This window comes from Tribolium madens, unplaced genomic scaffold, assembly GCF_015345945.1.
Source record: "Tribolium madens isolate multiple individuals breed KSU strain unplaced genomic scaffold, Tmad_KSU_1.1 Scaffold_20;HRSCAF=117;Tcas5.2_LG4, whole genome shotgun sequence".
NCBI lineage: Eukaryota > Metazoa > Arthropoda > Insecta > Coleoptera > Tenebrionidae > Tribolium > Tribolium madens.
The window spans coordinates 6,579,084-6,595,788 of NW_025400985.1; the positions used below are offsets into that span (position 1 = coordinate 6,579,084).

Genomic DNA, 16,705 nt, shown 5'->3' on the forward strand with positions numbered 1-16,705 from the left:
CTATCTGCTTTATATTTAATTAAAAAAAAAATTGTTTCACATGAATTGCAATTTTGACAAAAAAAAATCGCATAACTCAAAAACAAAACAAATTTCGTTCTGAAAATACGATCACATTTTTTATATTACTTTAATTTATATTAATTATTATTTTCTGGAGGCAAATGATTAAAAACCGCTTGGTTCCATACATGGGCGCCCCCTGGGACAATAGTGGTTGCTATTTTATGTAAAAAAATGATTTTTTTGATTCTTTACAAACGAAATAAGAAACTACTATTTATATTTTTATCACGAACTGAGTGATATGAAAACAGACGAATAAAACTATTATTATTAATTTCGACTCTTTTTTTGCCCCCCCTGACCATAATTTCTGCGGGCGCCCATGGTTCCATACTTTATATTCAGCCTGTATAATAAACATGAAGCTCTGAAGAAGGCTTGAGTAATAAAGCGAAACGTTACTGGCAAGTGTCAATCAATTTTCCCCGTAAATCTAATCAAAATAAGGTCGATTGAGTAATTTTTGCAGAAATATTTTTGTGATTTACTGCAAGGAGCAAATTTGGGGCCAATGTTGTCCGTGGTTGAATTGTAGGAAATTGATTTGCGAGATCGCGTCGGATCGCAAGTCGTGTCGTAAAGCGGTGGAGCGTCGAAACGGCCCTATTTACAGACATTTTCCTCCTTACAGTGGAGTTTCCTGTTCACGTTCGATTGCCCTCGAATTGTTTGACCTATCATGGCAGTCTCGCCCCAAAGCTATTTATGTCAATGATGAAACTGCCCTTCAATTCCGGTAGCGGTGGTCCCCACGCATTGATAACCTTCAAGTGTAGCAGCTAATTCCGAATTCTCTTACACATTGTGGTGCTTCGTCGGATTAGAAATTGGAGCGTCGAAAAATTTTTCACCATCTCGTCGTTGCTTCCATTTTCTCTAATCTCTATCTATTTTTATAATCCGACGTTCCGCCACTCACCAGCCCTTGTTACAGCCGTTACCTTGGTTACACCAACCCCGAAATACCGACGGTTCCCTCTTTCTTATTTGCTTTGATTTTGTTTTCGGTAAGCGTTTTTAACGGAGGATGGCGATTCGTATTGATGGATTTCCCAGGGAGTAATGGAATTTATTGACGATTTGTATTATCGAGATACGAAAATTCACAGATAATGCATTAATGTTGTGTGATTTTATCCAATTATTAAATTCTGGTGGATGCTAAATACATAAAGCGCAATGAACTGTGCTGTACTAGCCAACTGGCAACTATGTAAACACATCTGTCTGAAACAATTACAAATGTTTATGTTTTGGGATTTCAGCAATACAGAAAGTGTGATTTTTCAATAATAGTACCGCCCTTTTAAACGCATTTTTTATATTTCCTCTATTGTTTAGGCTCGTACTGCTAAGCTCTTTTTCAATATTGTTTTTTTATTTTTACAATTCAATTCAACCATTTGATTTACATTCCAATTTAAAAAAAAATGCTTTAGAAATTTGTATGAAACAATAATAGAAAAGTAAACCAAATTTTTTTATAAAATTGCAGTTTAAGCAAGTGGAACATGAGACAATAGTCGAATTTCTGCCCTAAAATTTTATGTTTATCTTTTGAGAAAAAATATTTAAATCACAACATAAGTGATTTCGTTTTTCTCTAACAAATATTTAAATTTTAGTTAGTAGAAATGGTCCCAATTTATCCTGAGGAAACGATAAGGATTTTTTTATTTTTATTGTCTATTTACGATTATCGCCTTAGTGAAATGGGGTGAATTCGTGTGTAAATCATTTTCGATTGTGGTGATTCGTAAAAGGTCGTTTTTGATTCGGTGGTGTTTTATAATTTAAATCGTTGAGTTAAGCGGTTATTACCATCAAGGAGGTATTGTCCCTAGGGAGTGCCCGTAGAGAATCGCGCGGCTTGTCGAAAGGGAAATCACTGTGGTTTCATAAATTGAACAATTTAATACGTCGCAATTCAATTACATTTTACGATAAATTTCTTTCGAGTTCATTTTGAAATTCGCATTATTATCGAGGAGCCAGTGTCCCTCCTCATCCCGGGGCTATTTCACATATGACCGATCACGAATTGTGCAACACGCTTAGCTGATCCCATTGAAAAAAAACTCGTCCCTCTCGCGCCCTCACCAACCCTCGCATTTTTCCCTTTCTTGCGATGCAAACCGGATGATACGAAATCCAGCGGATATCGCTTTCTGGAGATGTCAAAACCAGGGGTGCACTTGATGACATGTGGCCGCACAATGCCACCATTTACATTTATTTCATTAGGCTAATTGGCCAACCGCCGATTTTCAACTCAAATCGAGCGCCCGGGTATTGTGTTTGCGCAGGAACGAACTAATTGATGATTTTATCAGACGGCACCGGAACCCGACGCCCGGACACTTGACTGATCACGCCAGATGCAAGGCCAATATCAAAGAGACGCCCTGATTACACCACGACCTGCATCACGGCACAACAACGACTTAGATCCGACTGATTCTCTTCTAATCAACGCGAGTCGATGATTAACGCGCTCAGGAAACGATAAATCAACGATTTACAAAGTGTGAACTTTGCTGGAACTAATTGTTACAAAAATGCTGAGGGATTATGCAACCAGAGTTACAACGGCATGAAGACCGGAGTTTCCGGTCAGAAGGATTCGATAATATCGCAGTAATCACTGCAGCGTTTAGAAGGCTATTTTTAAGCTAACCTTTGTGCGTTTTAGTCTATTTGAAGCCTAAATCCCCAGAACAAACTACCAATTCCTAAAACATTGAAACATTCACTTATTTTTTTTTCTGAATAAGTGTCATTTATCAATTGATTAAATTATCACAACGCATCATCGCTTTTTTATCAAAATTAAATATAAACCTTGGGGAAAGTCTTAATCGAAGCAAAAATTCGTAACCTGAGAATTGAACAATGAGACATGAAAAAGATTCAAGTACAAACCTAGGCTTTATAATATTATGTGAGCAAAAAGCTCAAGCTTTAATCAAGGTATGAGTAAAAACTTTGGATCCTAAAAGTAATAAAATATTCAAGTTTTCACTTGAATAATAAGAATAAGTTCAATGTGATTTATAAGTTTATAGGAGTAGATCAAGTAAGCCATTTAAATAGAAAATGATTTTGAGGTTTCTAACAATCTGATAAAACAGATCTAAACCTGAGATTTAAAAACGATTCGAATAATCAATCGGAAAAATAGGTAACAATTGGAATCACTACCTTAAGATCTAAAAAAAATATCTTGAAAAAACGATTTGGATCCAAATGTAGTTTATAAAATAATTAGATCTAAAACCTGAAAATGTGAAAAAATGATTAAATAAATTGGTTAAATGATTAGATAAGATCAGTGGCGGCTCATTAGGGGCCAACATAGGCAGTGCCTATGCGATAAAAAAATCAAAAAATGCAACAAACAATAAAAATAGTAAAACTAAAAAGAAGCTGAACTTTAAGTGTCTGATAAAAAGCACTTTTCCATTAGGTATATTTTTGGAATTTTCTTTCAAACAGGGTACGCAAACAAAATCGTGCATAACCCTCTGACTCCAAGGATTTTACTGAATGTTAACATTCTCGAATTTCGAGTCTTGAGAATTTGAAAATAAATTATTCATCAAGTTCTAAGTCAAATACTACACCAATAACCACATTTAAGAAAAAATAAAATTTACTTTTCGCAAAAAAATTCAATTCAAAAATATTGTATTTTTGAATTTTGACAAATTGTAATAACATCTTTGATTTAAATTGTAATGTAAACATTTTAATGATGAAGAATTTTTCTTATAGTTTTGAAATTTTTATGACAAGAGCTAAAAATGTTTGATGTGTTTTTATGTTATAATAAATATGTATATACAAAAAAACATACTCCTATTCGTATTATACAAAATTATATAAATATGTAAAATAAATTCACAAAAGTTTTTTAATAAAAATGTTTGTTTATGTGTTTTAGTTTTGTCAGTGTATTTTATATAAATATGTATACATATTGCCTTGCCTTCCTACGCAGTTTTAATGATCAGGAGGCGCCACTGGATAAGATTTATGTTTGACAAAAATATTATACTTAGCTACAAAATTAATTTTTATTTATTTTTTAAAAAAGTTTGAGACAAATTAACGTCTATTTCTGTTGTCACCCTGAATTCAAATTTTTATGCTTTTTATTTAAGAATCCCTAATTTACATTTCTTTTCACCGTCTGTTCTTCGCAGTATATATTTAAATTAGTCTTTGTTTAAGCCATTGCATTTTTCTCGCACATTTCCCCGATTAAACAATTAATCCCGCCGCTTGTAAATCCCGCTAAGAAAGTCCTTCTGTCGCTGACGCACAGTGACGAGGTGTTGTGCTTCCAGTTGGTTAACCGCGAAGAATAGCCCATAATAACATCCATCCCAGGATAGGGATAAGCCAGTTAGGGGTGTTTGTAGTGCGTGAGTTGCACAGTATTGCATCTGGCATTTTCATTGTTTGCATGCGCACTTTTCCCACAAAATCAGCACTCGAATTATTCCAGGTCTCGTCCATCAACCGAGTTCTCCGCAATTTGGCCTCGCAGAAGGAGCAGCAAGCCTCGGCCCAGAACGAGAGCGTCTACGACAAACTCCGGATGTTCAATGGGCAAACTCCTGGATGGGCATGGTACCCTGGGACGCCTACGGCGCCTCATCTGGGCCTCCCGCCGGCTCCTGCCGCCCTCACCACCCAGATTGCCAGGGACGACCTCCAAAAACGAGGTGATTTTGCCGAGTAAATTTGTTGTATTTGTATAAAACCGTAATTTGAGTTGTGTTTATTTTCACCGGCCATAAAAGTGATTTCGTCGGAAAACATAGACGGGCCAATTAAAATAAAGCGAATTTAATTAATCAAAAACCGTACCGTTCATTCATAAATTATCTCGATGTGCAAACAACATGCATTTTCTGTTTACACGGCAACATTTCGAATTAAATTCAATGCGCATTGCAAATTACACGCCACGGACGCTCATTAATATCCTAAATTATTATAACCGGATATTACGTACGAATGCCGAGGCACAGCCGAGGGGAGGTTCCGGATTTGCCCATGCGGGGGATGGGCGAAAATACAATGCATTTCTCAACAATATGTTGCATTAATCAAAACTAGAAACATATCAGTCCTGACCTGACCTTTAGGTTCATATAAAAAAATTAAATTAAAAATTAAACCTTCACACAAATCACTTTGATATTAATCTGAGCCAAAATTCAAAATTCCTTAAAAAGCTTGTTACTCGCACCCGTGCAAATATATAAGGTTTTAGCCTGCTTAATAACGATTTAAATCTGTGTCTCAGTATTAATGATCATCGTTTTAACCTGAGTGTTAACATTTTTTTTTTACTTTTTTTAGAGTTATGCAAAAATGTTAAGCTGGTTCAAATTTTGTTAAAAAAATTTCCAATAATGATTAACATCTTTACCCTGGTATTAATTCAGGTCAAATATTTTAACATAAATGCAAGTAAAGCATTCATTTTGAAAAACTGCTACGAAAGATGCAATTAATCTGAGTAAAGATTCATATTTTATTATGAAAATGTTAAGTGATACAAGTTCATCTAAGCAGAAATTAAGCTTTTGTTATAAAAGAAATATTATTACCATATTTTACGTAATTATATTCTGAACTTGGGTAAATGTTAAAACTTTAACTTAGTATGTATTTATTTTTGACAATCGATGTAGTGATTCAAGAAGCGTTGTGATTTGAATGCACGATTTAAAAATCTGGTCTTGAAGTGAGCGATTGTGACAGAATGGTTTGTTTCTCCGACCGTTGAATCTTGATAAGTTTCGCGTTTTGTGCGGCGCTGTAAATTGAAAAATCCTTCATCGCCTGGCCATAAAACCGCATTTCGTTTTGTAGGTGAGCGCGTTCTTTATGTCTCTCCCTTGTAGAATCTTCGGTGCGGTAGGAAAGATAAAATAATTTAGTTTTGCAGAGGGCGGTCGTTTCAAAATGAACATAACTTCCGTGCGAGTGAACTTTTGCTGCCCAATCTAAACCGGTAATTGTGTTAGCGGTAAATTTCATCGTAACACTCGACAAGCCAGGCCCGTCTCCATTAAAATTCGCAAAAAACGCTCTCATACCGGAAGCAACCCTTGCGTGAAACGATCCTCGACAAGAACCTGATTAAGTCCGAAATCGCGCCATCGGTCAAAAGCACACCAAACCGAAAAAATGCCTCGAAAATCTAAAATTATGCAAATTCAGTTCGTTGCGAGATTCGTCAGTTGAAAACATAAACAAGGAGGGAGAGGGGAGAGGATCAGAAGATGAAATAAAACAAGGAGAATGAAATGGCGAGGGTGGATATGAAATGGGGTGGAGTTTACAGAAGCGGAAGTAAATAGGGACGCGCACACAGGGTGGGAAATGCAAGGAGAGACTACGGCTGGTTCCAACACACGCGTTTTCGGCCAATTTCGCGAAACGCGGCCATGTTTCTAATCATAACACCGATACTAAGAAAACAAACTGAAAAAAACAACGATTTTTACGATCGCCGTATAGGTTATTTTATTATTCTAGCCGATGCCATGCACGAAAACACCTCAGATGGAAATTCAGAACACAACTCTTCGGGTGATGAGGACTCGCAACTGAGGCTCAGGCTCAAGAGAAAGCTCCAGAGGAACAGGACGTCCTTTACCAACGAACAGATCGATAGCCTGGAGAAAGGTAAGCTTTCACCTTCAAATACAAGAAATTTTACTCCAACGGGTAACTCAGGATCAGCTTTAAAGCAGTGCAGCTTCCAGTCAAATTCCAAATTTTCCTCTCAAAAGAAATTAAAAAAATATTAGGCACAAGTCGCTGTTGTCTTTCTTATGCAATTAAAGGAATGCTTCGGTTTAAAATCTAACCCATATTCTCAAAAACCCTAAATTTAGTCCTAAAAATTAAGTAAAAATGAGGTCTAAACATTAGAAAAGAGTGATCTACAAATTTGAAAAAGCCCTTAAACTTTTCAAAAAACGTAAATCAAAACAATTGAATTTAAAAAATTACATAAACATGAAAAACTACTCGAATCAAAAATTACTTTAAACATTAAATGATTCAAATTTAAGAAAAAAAGAAACAAAAAATTCTTAGAATAATTGAAACTCGAATAAAAATATGAGAAAGAAAAAAATCTGAATAAAAACTTTACTTAAAAATGAACTTAGGAGTTGTAGTATATTTACAGTAAAAAGGGGCAGATGTCTAAATTAATTAAATCATTTCAAATAAATTTAGAAAAATATTTCAGAAAAAAAATCAAATCGTACCCTTGAAATTTCTTTCTGAAATAATTTGCCATACGATAAGAAATTTTTTGTGAATTCTGCCTTGAGTTTGGGTAAACGTGTGATCTGATTGGTGTTGTTGTTTTGTTTCAGAATTCGAGCGTACTCACTACCCCGACGTGTTCGCGAGAGAACGTCTTGCCGAGAAAATTGGATTACCTGAGGCACGTATCCAGGTAACAATTTTTTTTGCAAAAATCCGTAGGAACTTAGTTTAGGTAAGGGCGTGCGTTAATTAAATGTATACATCTGTGTGCTGTGGCGGCGAAATCAAAGTTCGCATCAACATCGTCCTTTCTATACACCATCCAAACACAGAGCACAGAAAAGCGTTGCAATTTGGATAAGTAACGTCGGTGAGTGAATGAAAAGCTCGCCGTAAAATGGCGCAACTCGCATGGATACTTTATCTAAATTACAGGCAGCTTTTCATCAACTGAAAGCTGTAAAACGTGCCTTTTATGTGAATATAAACACAGCAGCGAGTTTAGAAACATGAAATGATTACGTACTTTTGTGGAGAATCTTTTGATTCGCGACGCAAAATTCCTATTTGCACATTGCCCTTATTTGGTCGCTTTTGAGGACCGGAGATAAGACTCTGGGCAAATAACCGAGCACATATACCATTTAATAATGTGCTTCGCTTTCAATATGACGTTTAAGTGCTCCAAGAGCCCTCTAATCTTTCCCATCATAATATTTATCATTGCATGTAAATAGTGGGCTCTCCCGACGCACGCCGGTGTTGACGCATGTTTTCAAGCTTCGTTGGACTCCGGTATTGATCACCGCCGAGTGCCAAACCTGAATCGGATGTGGTGTTTACGCGACTATTTTTGCACAACGTTACACCAAATCCGCAACGATCGACAACACATATTTTACTGCCGATTCGATGAAAATGCGAATCGAAAACTTATGTGTCAAAAGAGTTGTTTGTTGGCAGAAATAAGCGCAGAGTTAATCATTTTGAGCGGCGATTCGGACAACTTTTCTAATAGATCTACAAAAGTTCGGGGATGAGATCAGAGGAGCCAACGGGAGCAACAAGCTGAGTGGATAAATTCCGAAGAGGAAGCAAACAAGTTGAAACATTTGGCATTTTCTTGAATTTACTCCAGAGTTAAAAACATTTTATTACATATTTTAATTTATTTAAAATTTTACAAACTAAGCACCAGATAATTGGACACCAAAAACGATTTTTGAAAACAGTGATTCATAATTGAGTGATTTCCATAATCAATTGCACAATTACCCTTGCATTAGTTTTAAAAAGCCCAATTGCCCATGCTTTCTCCCTTTGCCCTAACCGCCCCGTAATATTGTCCACGTCATCACCCCGCCGTCCGAATAACCCAAGTCCATTTATCACATCTCCAATCGTCATTTTTCATCTTCGTAGTGCATATAAACGTCGCAATCCGCGACAAAAGCTCACGTCTAATTTCTTTTCCAGGTCTGGTTCAGCAACCGTCGCGCGAAATGGCGTCGCGAGGAAAAGCTGCGCAACCAGCGCCGAGCCGTGGACCAAGTGGGCGCCGTGAGTCCTCCATCCTCCGCCGGTCGTCTGCCCATCAACTCCGGGTTTAACTCCATGTACTCATCCATACCGCAGCCCATCGCCACCATGGCCGACACATACAGGTGAGCGGTAGCTGGTTTTTTGTGATCTCGCGACGTCCCGCTGGGGAGGCTAAGTGGAGGATTCCGGCTGTCCCGGACGACAGACTAATCCTCTGGCGGGCCGCTGACATGACATGACCGCTGCAAGCATGTCACGTCGCTCGGATTCCGACAGACACCTTTGTTTATGCGGGATAGCAGTCTGATGCTGAATAACTGATAGTGATAGCAAGCGGTAGGAGTGACGAGATGGTATTGTGAGAGAAAAATTCAAACAGGGGCGGATTTAAACGATTTTCAGTCTTGAAGCAATCTAATTAAAAATCTAATGGCATCCTAGACAAACTATGAACGATCTGAAATGAGGTCACGATCTAAGTAAATAAAATCTAATTAATTGAGATTCCGAACTGACAAAACAATTTCATGATTAATTAATTCAGGTTCAGATGCGAACCGGAAACTACAATATGTACAGGGTTATTCATAAATATGAAGCAATATTTGAACCTCAAAAATGAGCTATACGTATAAAATGATGTTAACTTAAATAATAACTCGTGTCCTATCTCTAGTGATAAGAATTTTACAGCCCTCGGAATGTGGGTATGGAAATTTGTGTTTTTTTTTTTTTGTAACAACTTCGGAATCATTTGACCAAATATTATAAAATTTGGAATGGTTACTTGCGAGTAACCAGTAATTACGAAAATTGGATACATGTACTCAAATTCTGTTTTCAGAAATTGCAGGTATTTTCTGTGTTTTTTCCAAAGTTATTACAAAAAAAAAAAATTCCATACCCACATTTTATAGGTCATTTTTGCGGTTCAAATATTGCTTCATATTTATGAATAACCCTGTATAAGTTAAGTAGCTATAAATACGGATGAAAAAGTTTCAAAAAAGAGCATTTTAGGAAAATTTCAACATGTTTTATTCGTCTTAAAGAATTCACATTCGAATTTGAGCAAAAACTATGTAACCAAGTGTTTTTGATGCTTAAATCATTATTTTCTAAAAAACTAATTGATGATAAAAGGTAGGAATAAAAATGTGATCTGCAATTTTTTTTTGGCAACTTACTATAAAATTGTTTTTTCGACAAAGACTATGATTTAATGAATTACCATTTAAAAAGAATTTAATTTTAGAAAAACAATTTCCATGGTAGAAAACCATTTAAAAAACTATAGAACTGTAAAAAATAAAAAAGAATTTCCACAAATTCCTAAGAGATAATCAAATCTTTGATAACACATTTTTTTCTAAAAGCAAATTCATGGTTTTGTCAAAAATAATAAATAAAAAAATAAATACAGTGGAACTACGATAAGACGAATCTTAAGAGACGTAAAAAACTTAGAGTTACAGACTTCAAAACACATACCTATAATCTGCCATCAAGGGACTCGCATTTTTATTCAAGTTACGAAAAAATTCGACATAAGAAATTTCGATTGACTGTACTTTATACATAGAAACTCAGAATCTGAGTCGATTGTTAAATGCTCAGAATTACCCCTGATCAAGTTTTACGACACGCTATTAAATGAATAAATTAAATTTATTGCAGAATTTTGAACTAACAGAATGATCCATCTTCAAGGTTCAGAGCTCAGAGTTTAAAATAATTGATTATACTTAGGACTATGACTCTGAACCAGAACAAGTAAACCTGACCTAAGAATAATTTTAACATTTTAAAAAACAACTTATACCAGTGATTTTCATAATCTGATTTCCGTAAGAAAACAAAAAAAAACACAGTTTAGCCGATTTTTAAAACATTGTCACATTGTGTTGTGTGTTGGCAGTTTAGTGGAATTTAATTTAGTAACTTGTCGCTTCTGTCCTCTCCAAATAGCCGTTAATATCTCCCTGGCAAGTCGCCTAAATCTTCCCCCGAATCTGAAGAATTCCCAGCGGTCACTCCCACGCCTCCTTTTTCATTAAGCACCTCTTTCACCGTCCAATTCGCAACATGTCTTAAATTCCTCCACAATTACCCCCAGTCGTTAACTCCAAACGCCACTAATTCCCAATAAGCACCGAGACATTGTTTCGAATAGTTTCAACATTGCTTGTTTTTTTGTTCGCAGTTCAATGTCGGGGGGCTTGAGCAGCAGTTGTCTCCAGCAGCGCGACGCTACCGGTTATCCTTACATGTTTCACGATCCGTTGCACTCTTTGAGTTCTTCATACAACTCGAGGGCTACGGCTTGCAATCCTGCAGTGGCCCACACCCAACCGACCACTCATCCCTCTTACGCTTCGGCCACCACGCCGACTTCAGTACCTGCCTCTACCGGAACCGGTATGTATTTTTAATCCGCCAACGAAAAGATATTTTCTTTGGAAACAGAGCCGCGGCGCCCGCGAGCGTTCAATTTCAAATCGGGCAATGAATATTTATGCATTTTTACCGAGGATTGAGGCGAAAGACGGCCATTGGTGGGAAGTTAAGAAGTTTGCAGCAAGGGAAACACTAATGAGGAGTGGAAAAACGGGCAAAAATATGAGGGAGAGTCGGAAAATAATGCAACGGAAAATTTCAGAAAAATATTGAAATGAATTCGTTAGGATAGAGTCACCAGTTTCGACCAAATATTTGCCTCTTCAGATTCAAATAAAACCAAAATTTAGATTTCAATCAGCTGAAATGTATCATCATTTCAACCTATAAACTGAGAAAGTGATTCAGATTCAGATTTGATTCAAATGAACTAAAAAAACTACAACTAAAACGCCAAAGAAAATAACTGAAACAATCAAAATTGGTATTGCTTATTTTAAGTTTTGAAATACGAAAGAAAATCATATTTTACAGGTATAACTTTTGAATAAATGAGTAAATAATTGAAATTTTAGTTTAGGTATGTACTCATATAGTTAACAATAATTGGCATAATAGTTTGCCATTAAAAAAAATAAATAAAAATGTTTCAAAACTCAAACACTAAAAAGTGTTTCAAAAAATTTTATTTTTGAGAAACGATCACATTTTTATAGTACTTTTAAATGTATTTAAAAATTATTGTTTTAGGTAAATGAAGTAGATACTAACGTCAATGTTAAAATAAATAAATCTAAAACGTAAAATTCTTGCTTGAATCAGGGTAAAGTATTACTTCAACATAATATTTTTGTACTTTGGGCTCAACAATTGAACCTTGTATTGAATTGTGTTTAAACTTATAAGCAGTAAGTACCAGAAGAAGGCTAAAACTATCCAAAATAAAATAGTGATGGTGAGTGGAAGTCTGAATTTAAGTAAATAATAGTTTGCTTTAATAATGGTTCAAATTTGAAAATTACCTGAGAAAAAAGAGTATACTCTCACAGTAAATACTTTGATTTAATAAAATGTTGAACTGGGTCATAAATTGGATGCTAGGAACTATTAGAAAAACAATTTTATGATCCCAATGACCCAATGTGTAACAAATCAATGAATGCTCAAAAAGGGTTATAAAATACATGGTCAGAAAGAAAATTAAAGCTTTTTTGTATTGTAAAAGTTTTCGTAATATCCGCTAGCAAATATCGTAAGTTCTCTTAAAAAAAATCTTGATTTCTTGTCTTACAAGGTGCTTAAACTACAAGTTTACAGAAAAAAATATTATTGTAGATTGCAATTGTAGGCCTTTGCAGCTTGTAGTCTTTTCGTACGTTCTTCTAAGAAAGTGAGATTATATTTCACTTATATGAAAATGTTCAAATGCGAAAAAACTTTTCACTTCCGTATTATGGTAGGTTTGTAAGTACACTGGATGGGTAAAAAAACAATAATATTCCTATTTCTATATATTTTTTATTTTCCAATCAAATACACAAAACGTAAGGTGTAAATTCTTAGTCACAATACAATAATGGTTGCACCGCATAATACATAAAGAGCACACACATTACATTTGTATTAAAAACTCGAATTACCTAACTTATTAATGAATGAGTAGAAATTAACCGATTTCAATTAATCTATAAGTAGTCTAAAATGTTTGACTTCTCACATTGTAATGATGGCCGACCACAAACGGACCAATCACATCATTGCATTAAATTTTGAATGAATCCAAAAATCTAAAGTGATTGTTTTTTTTTAAATTATAATGATAGCCGACCTCAAAACTGACCAATCACTATACTTACAAGTTTTACAACAATCCTTACGACCTTACGTTAATTCACCAATATTTATTTTAAAGAGTGCCACATTTGTTAGCGAATATCTCGAAAACTATATAAACTATCTAATACAAACATCTTGTGGAAAATTTAAGCTAAGCATGATTTTTTTCGTAACATATCGAGCGTTTTTGAATATAAGCGGAAAAGGTTAAAACGGCACCTCTTGGTGCCGAAGTCCAGGGACTTTCAGTATGTTTATCTCTCCTAACTAACTCAATACAGTCATGAAGTCAAAAATTCTTTTCCCGACCATTATTCTACAACTTGTTCGTTGACTGGATTGAGTCGCTGCATATAGGTTTTCTTTCGTTTCGATTAAAGTTAAATAAATGAAACAATAAACAAATGACCAAGAATGAGTAGGTATTTGTTGTTTATATTGGAAAAGTAACCATCATTCATTTAACAACCCTTTAATTATAAAAATGTCTAAATCGTTCCGCATTCGTTTATCAACTCTCTGTCGTTTCGCCGTTTTCCCTTTGCCGTAAATTTCATTGTCCGTGATCAGTTTAAAGTGGCGTCGGGGTGGTTTCGAATTCTCGGCTCGGCGAACGCTCAATAATGTGCGAACTAAAGCGAGGGTGGAGACGCGTTGTTCTGGTTGCAAGCTTCGTTTGCCGTCTTCTCTCTCGAGATTTCGTCGTACAATTGCACACGTTTTTCCAGGCGTGATATCGGCCGGCGTCTCCGTGCCGGTGCAGATCCCCAGCCAGACGCCCGACCTCTCCACCAACCTCACCTCCAACTACTGGCCTCGGATTCAGTGATCTCAACTTTTCGGGTTTCCGGCGCCGAGCATTCTCGTGCACCAGGATAACCCGCCACCGCCGCCGCCACCAACTCTGCAGACTCCCATCACGCCGCCGGGCATCGCCGCCGCCACCGAGGAGTCCTCCTAAGGGCGCCATCTCGCGATCCAACAACGGACTGCAGGGTACTTGTGAATAGTGTACAGAAAAAGACTGGAAGGACGGTATCAACTGTTTTTTTGCAATAGCCACGATTTTATAGCAATAATTGTATGTATTATAATTTTAAGACATGGTTGTAATTAGATGTTATAAACTGTGTTGACACAAAAACTTTGAAGACTTTTAGGCAGTTTTTCAGTTCCTAAAATGAACAAACATGGGCAATGCTTATAACCACATCTTTTTTATAATAGTGTTTAGTGATATCATTCAAACAAGTATTATTCAATGTCGTGTAAATTATTGTTGCTGTGATTAAATTATACAATTCAAGTTTTATGTAGATTAGAATTTGCTGTTTAGATGTGTAAAAACCATAGCGCGTTTAGTGGAATTAATAAACGAATAAATCCACTAAATAAACTGCTTTTATTCAGTTCTTCCTACCTCGACATTTAACAATTTCCAAAAACGGTAAGTATCTCAAAACTCGTCTTAATAATTAAGCAATTACAAATACGAGGAAGCACAAAGAGAAAAACTAAGGTGGTAAAAGTCTTTTATTAAAAATAATTACATCAGTCTGACAATAAAAGAGAGTCTTAATAAAGCACCGCAGACTCAATAAAGTATCACTGGTTTAAATATCTGAATAAATAACCCCACTATTTCCCACCAAGGGAGTTCTCTCGCTCACCCCTTCTTCAATTCTTGTATACCGATGTGGAGGGAACGGCGGCTTCCCCCTTTGTTCTTTCATCTGGTAATAAAAGCCGTAAGTGGTCATCACCACCAACAAAATACTCTGCGAAATATCTGCAACACAACAAAAAAATTACCCCTAAAAAAATCCTTCAAAAAAATATGTTCACCCAAAATTTGAAACGGCGGATCGACTGTCGCCATATTAAAATTCTTGACAGCCATTCTCCTGAACGAATTTATAATAATATATTGCAAATTGCCACCGACGTAATAATTCATAGCAGCAACGCAGGAATACGCCCCTAAAAAGCTACACCCGAAAATGTGCCCCTCTAAAGTCCACATCGTCCAAACCGTGACAAAAGTTACGACAATTGAAGCGAAAGTCAACCAGAAATTGGCATTATTATGAAAAATCCACAAGTCCGCTAGAAAATCAATTTTTGATAATTTATACATGTGTGCTAAGTCCCCTACCAACTCCTGAATAAAAAATAATAGACGCCATTAAAAATGCCTCCATGAAAAACGTTAAACCGGCAGAGAAAATCGGAATTCCAAATTTCCACCAAACGAGTAACCAAACCGCCCCGTATATCATCCCCACAAGAATCGAAGCGGTCGTTTTTTCTAAAAAAAACTGTCAGTTTTTGACACTTTTCGTGCCAGGAATTACCTTCCACTGTCAAATTGTTGCTACTCAATGACAAAATAACATAAGTTACAAAAATTCCTAGTGTGAAACCAGCTAAATACAGAGTGAGTCTGAAAAATCTGTGCCCGAAAAAACACACAAATATCCCAAAAATGGTCATAATGGCACAAATTAATTTCCAATGAGGGGTCACAGGGCCGTTGCATGTATCCATTTGGGTTAAATCGCAACTATAGGAAACTGCCGGTACGTATGCCGAGCTAACGTTACCGTTTGTGGCTACGATTGCAAATACTTGACCCACGCCTCTGTAAGCCGAGTATAATTTACGGTATTTAAAGTAGCCATCAACTGTTGATACTTTATGACCGTTTTTTTGAATCAAATTAACAGTTAACATTTTTTCAATTCCGTTAAAATAATATAAAGGATCGTAGTTGTTTTCGTGTAGATACAAGTGGTACATATCGACTTGTAACTTGTTTTTATCGCAAGTGGAATCGATTATTGAAGGGGGTTGACTTTGGACAACAATAACTTCATCAGTGTTTGAGACGAGTTGGTAGGGTGCATACTCGGTCGGAAATGATAAGTTGCAGCCCCCAGGAATCGGATCTGAGAATAATTCTGTCAATATTTGAATTACAAAAGTATTTTTTTACCTCCTGTTTGATAAATGGTTACAACGATTAAAGCCCGAGTTTCGATTTTATTCCTAACATAAAATATCGTGTCGCTTAAATTAAAAGAAACTAAACCCACATTAGGCCCTTTTATTGTTGTTTTTGATTTAAACTTGGGTGAAGAAGATAAGGTTACGTTATCAAGAAATGAGTGGACTTGGATTATAAAAAAACCGACACTCTCAGGTATATTAATGACCCGAATTTGGGAAACACGGGTCAAATTTACGTGCACTTTTTGTACCTGTGTTGTAACATTTTGGGGCTCATAATTTGACAAATCAAATGTTATAACACGTCCTAAAAAGTTGGGTTATGTCATTTGTCATTGTTAGAACATCAGGTAATACCTTCACTGACCGTAAAATACACAACAAACACAAAAAATAACCGCATTTTACATTATTTCACGCCAAATTTTGTTATAAATCGATTTTGATAATCAAAACGTAAACACTTTAGAAATTTAAGGACACGATCACTTGGTAACTTCTAGGGGATTTGTGTGATTTCGTCCTGTGTTCATCGGTAATTGTCACTGTT

At 36.0% G+C, this 16,705-nt stretch overlaps 2 protein-coding genes across 4 annotated transcripts in view; one reads left to right on the forward strand and one right to left on the reverse strand.

Moving 5' to 3' along the window:
- Positions 1–14,516, forward strand: part of LOC123004812 (paired box protein Pax-6) — a 24,852-nt gene extending 10,336 nt beyond the window's left edge. For all 3 annotated transcript variants that reach the window (XM_044398256.1, XM_044398257.1, XM_044398258.1), the window contains exons 5-10: positions 4,577–4,796; positions 6,625–6,774; positions 7,479–7,561; positions 8,848–9,035; positions 11,117–11,331; positions 13,875–14,516. In XM_044398256.1, the coding sequence (XP_044254191.1) occupies positions 4,577–4,796; positions 6,625–6,774; positions 7,479–7,561; positions 8,848–9,035; positions 11,117–11,331; positions 13,875–13,975 (957 nt within the window). In that variant the 3' untranslated portion in view covers positions 13,976–14,516. The remainder of the gene's footprint in view (positions 1–4,576; positions 4,797–6,624; positions 6,775–7,478; positions 7,562–8,847; positions 9,036–11,116; positions 11,332–13,874) is intronic.
- Positions 14,517–14,661: 145 nt separating this feature from the next.
- On the reverse strand, positions 14,662–16,674 carry LOC123004973 (transmembrane 7 superfamily member 3-like). The gene is made up of 6 exons (XM_044398542.1): positions 16,513–16,674; positions 16,142–16,462; positions 15,501–16,094; positions 15,302–15,454; positions 14,992–15,252; positions 14,662–14,935 (listed from the first exon to the last, which is right to left on the reverse strand). Exons 1-6 carry the CDS (start codon positions 16,556–16,558, stop codon positions 14,760–14,762), a joined length of 1,551 nt encoding a protein of 516 aa, XP_044254477.1. The 5' UTR covers positions 16,559–16,674; the 3' UTR covers positions 14,662–14,759.
- Between the last annotated feature and the right edge of the window lie 31 nt (positions 16,675–16,705).

What these genes read in the sequence shown, in the direction of transcription:
- LOC123004973 (XM_044398542.1), bottom strand. Translation starts at nt 16,558, where the DNA reads ATGCGGTTATTTTTTGTGTTTGTTGTGTATTTTACGGTCAGTGAAG. An exon ending in AACCATTTATCAAACAGGAG is followed by an intron (nt 16,095 to 16,141) that starts GTAAAAAAATAC and finishes AATTATTCTCAG; the next exon opens with ATCCGATTCCTGGGGGCTGC. An exon ending in TCCGCCGTTTCAAATTTTGG is followed by an intron (nt 14,936 to 14,991) that starts GTGAACATATTT and finishes GTTGTGTTGCAG; the next exon opens with ATATTTCGCAGAGTATTTTG.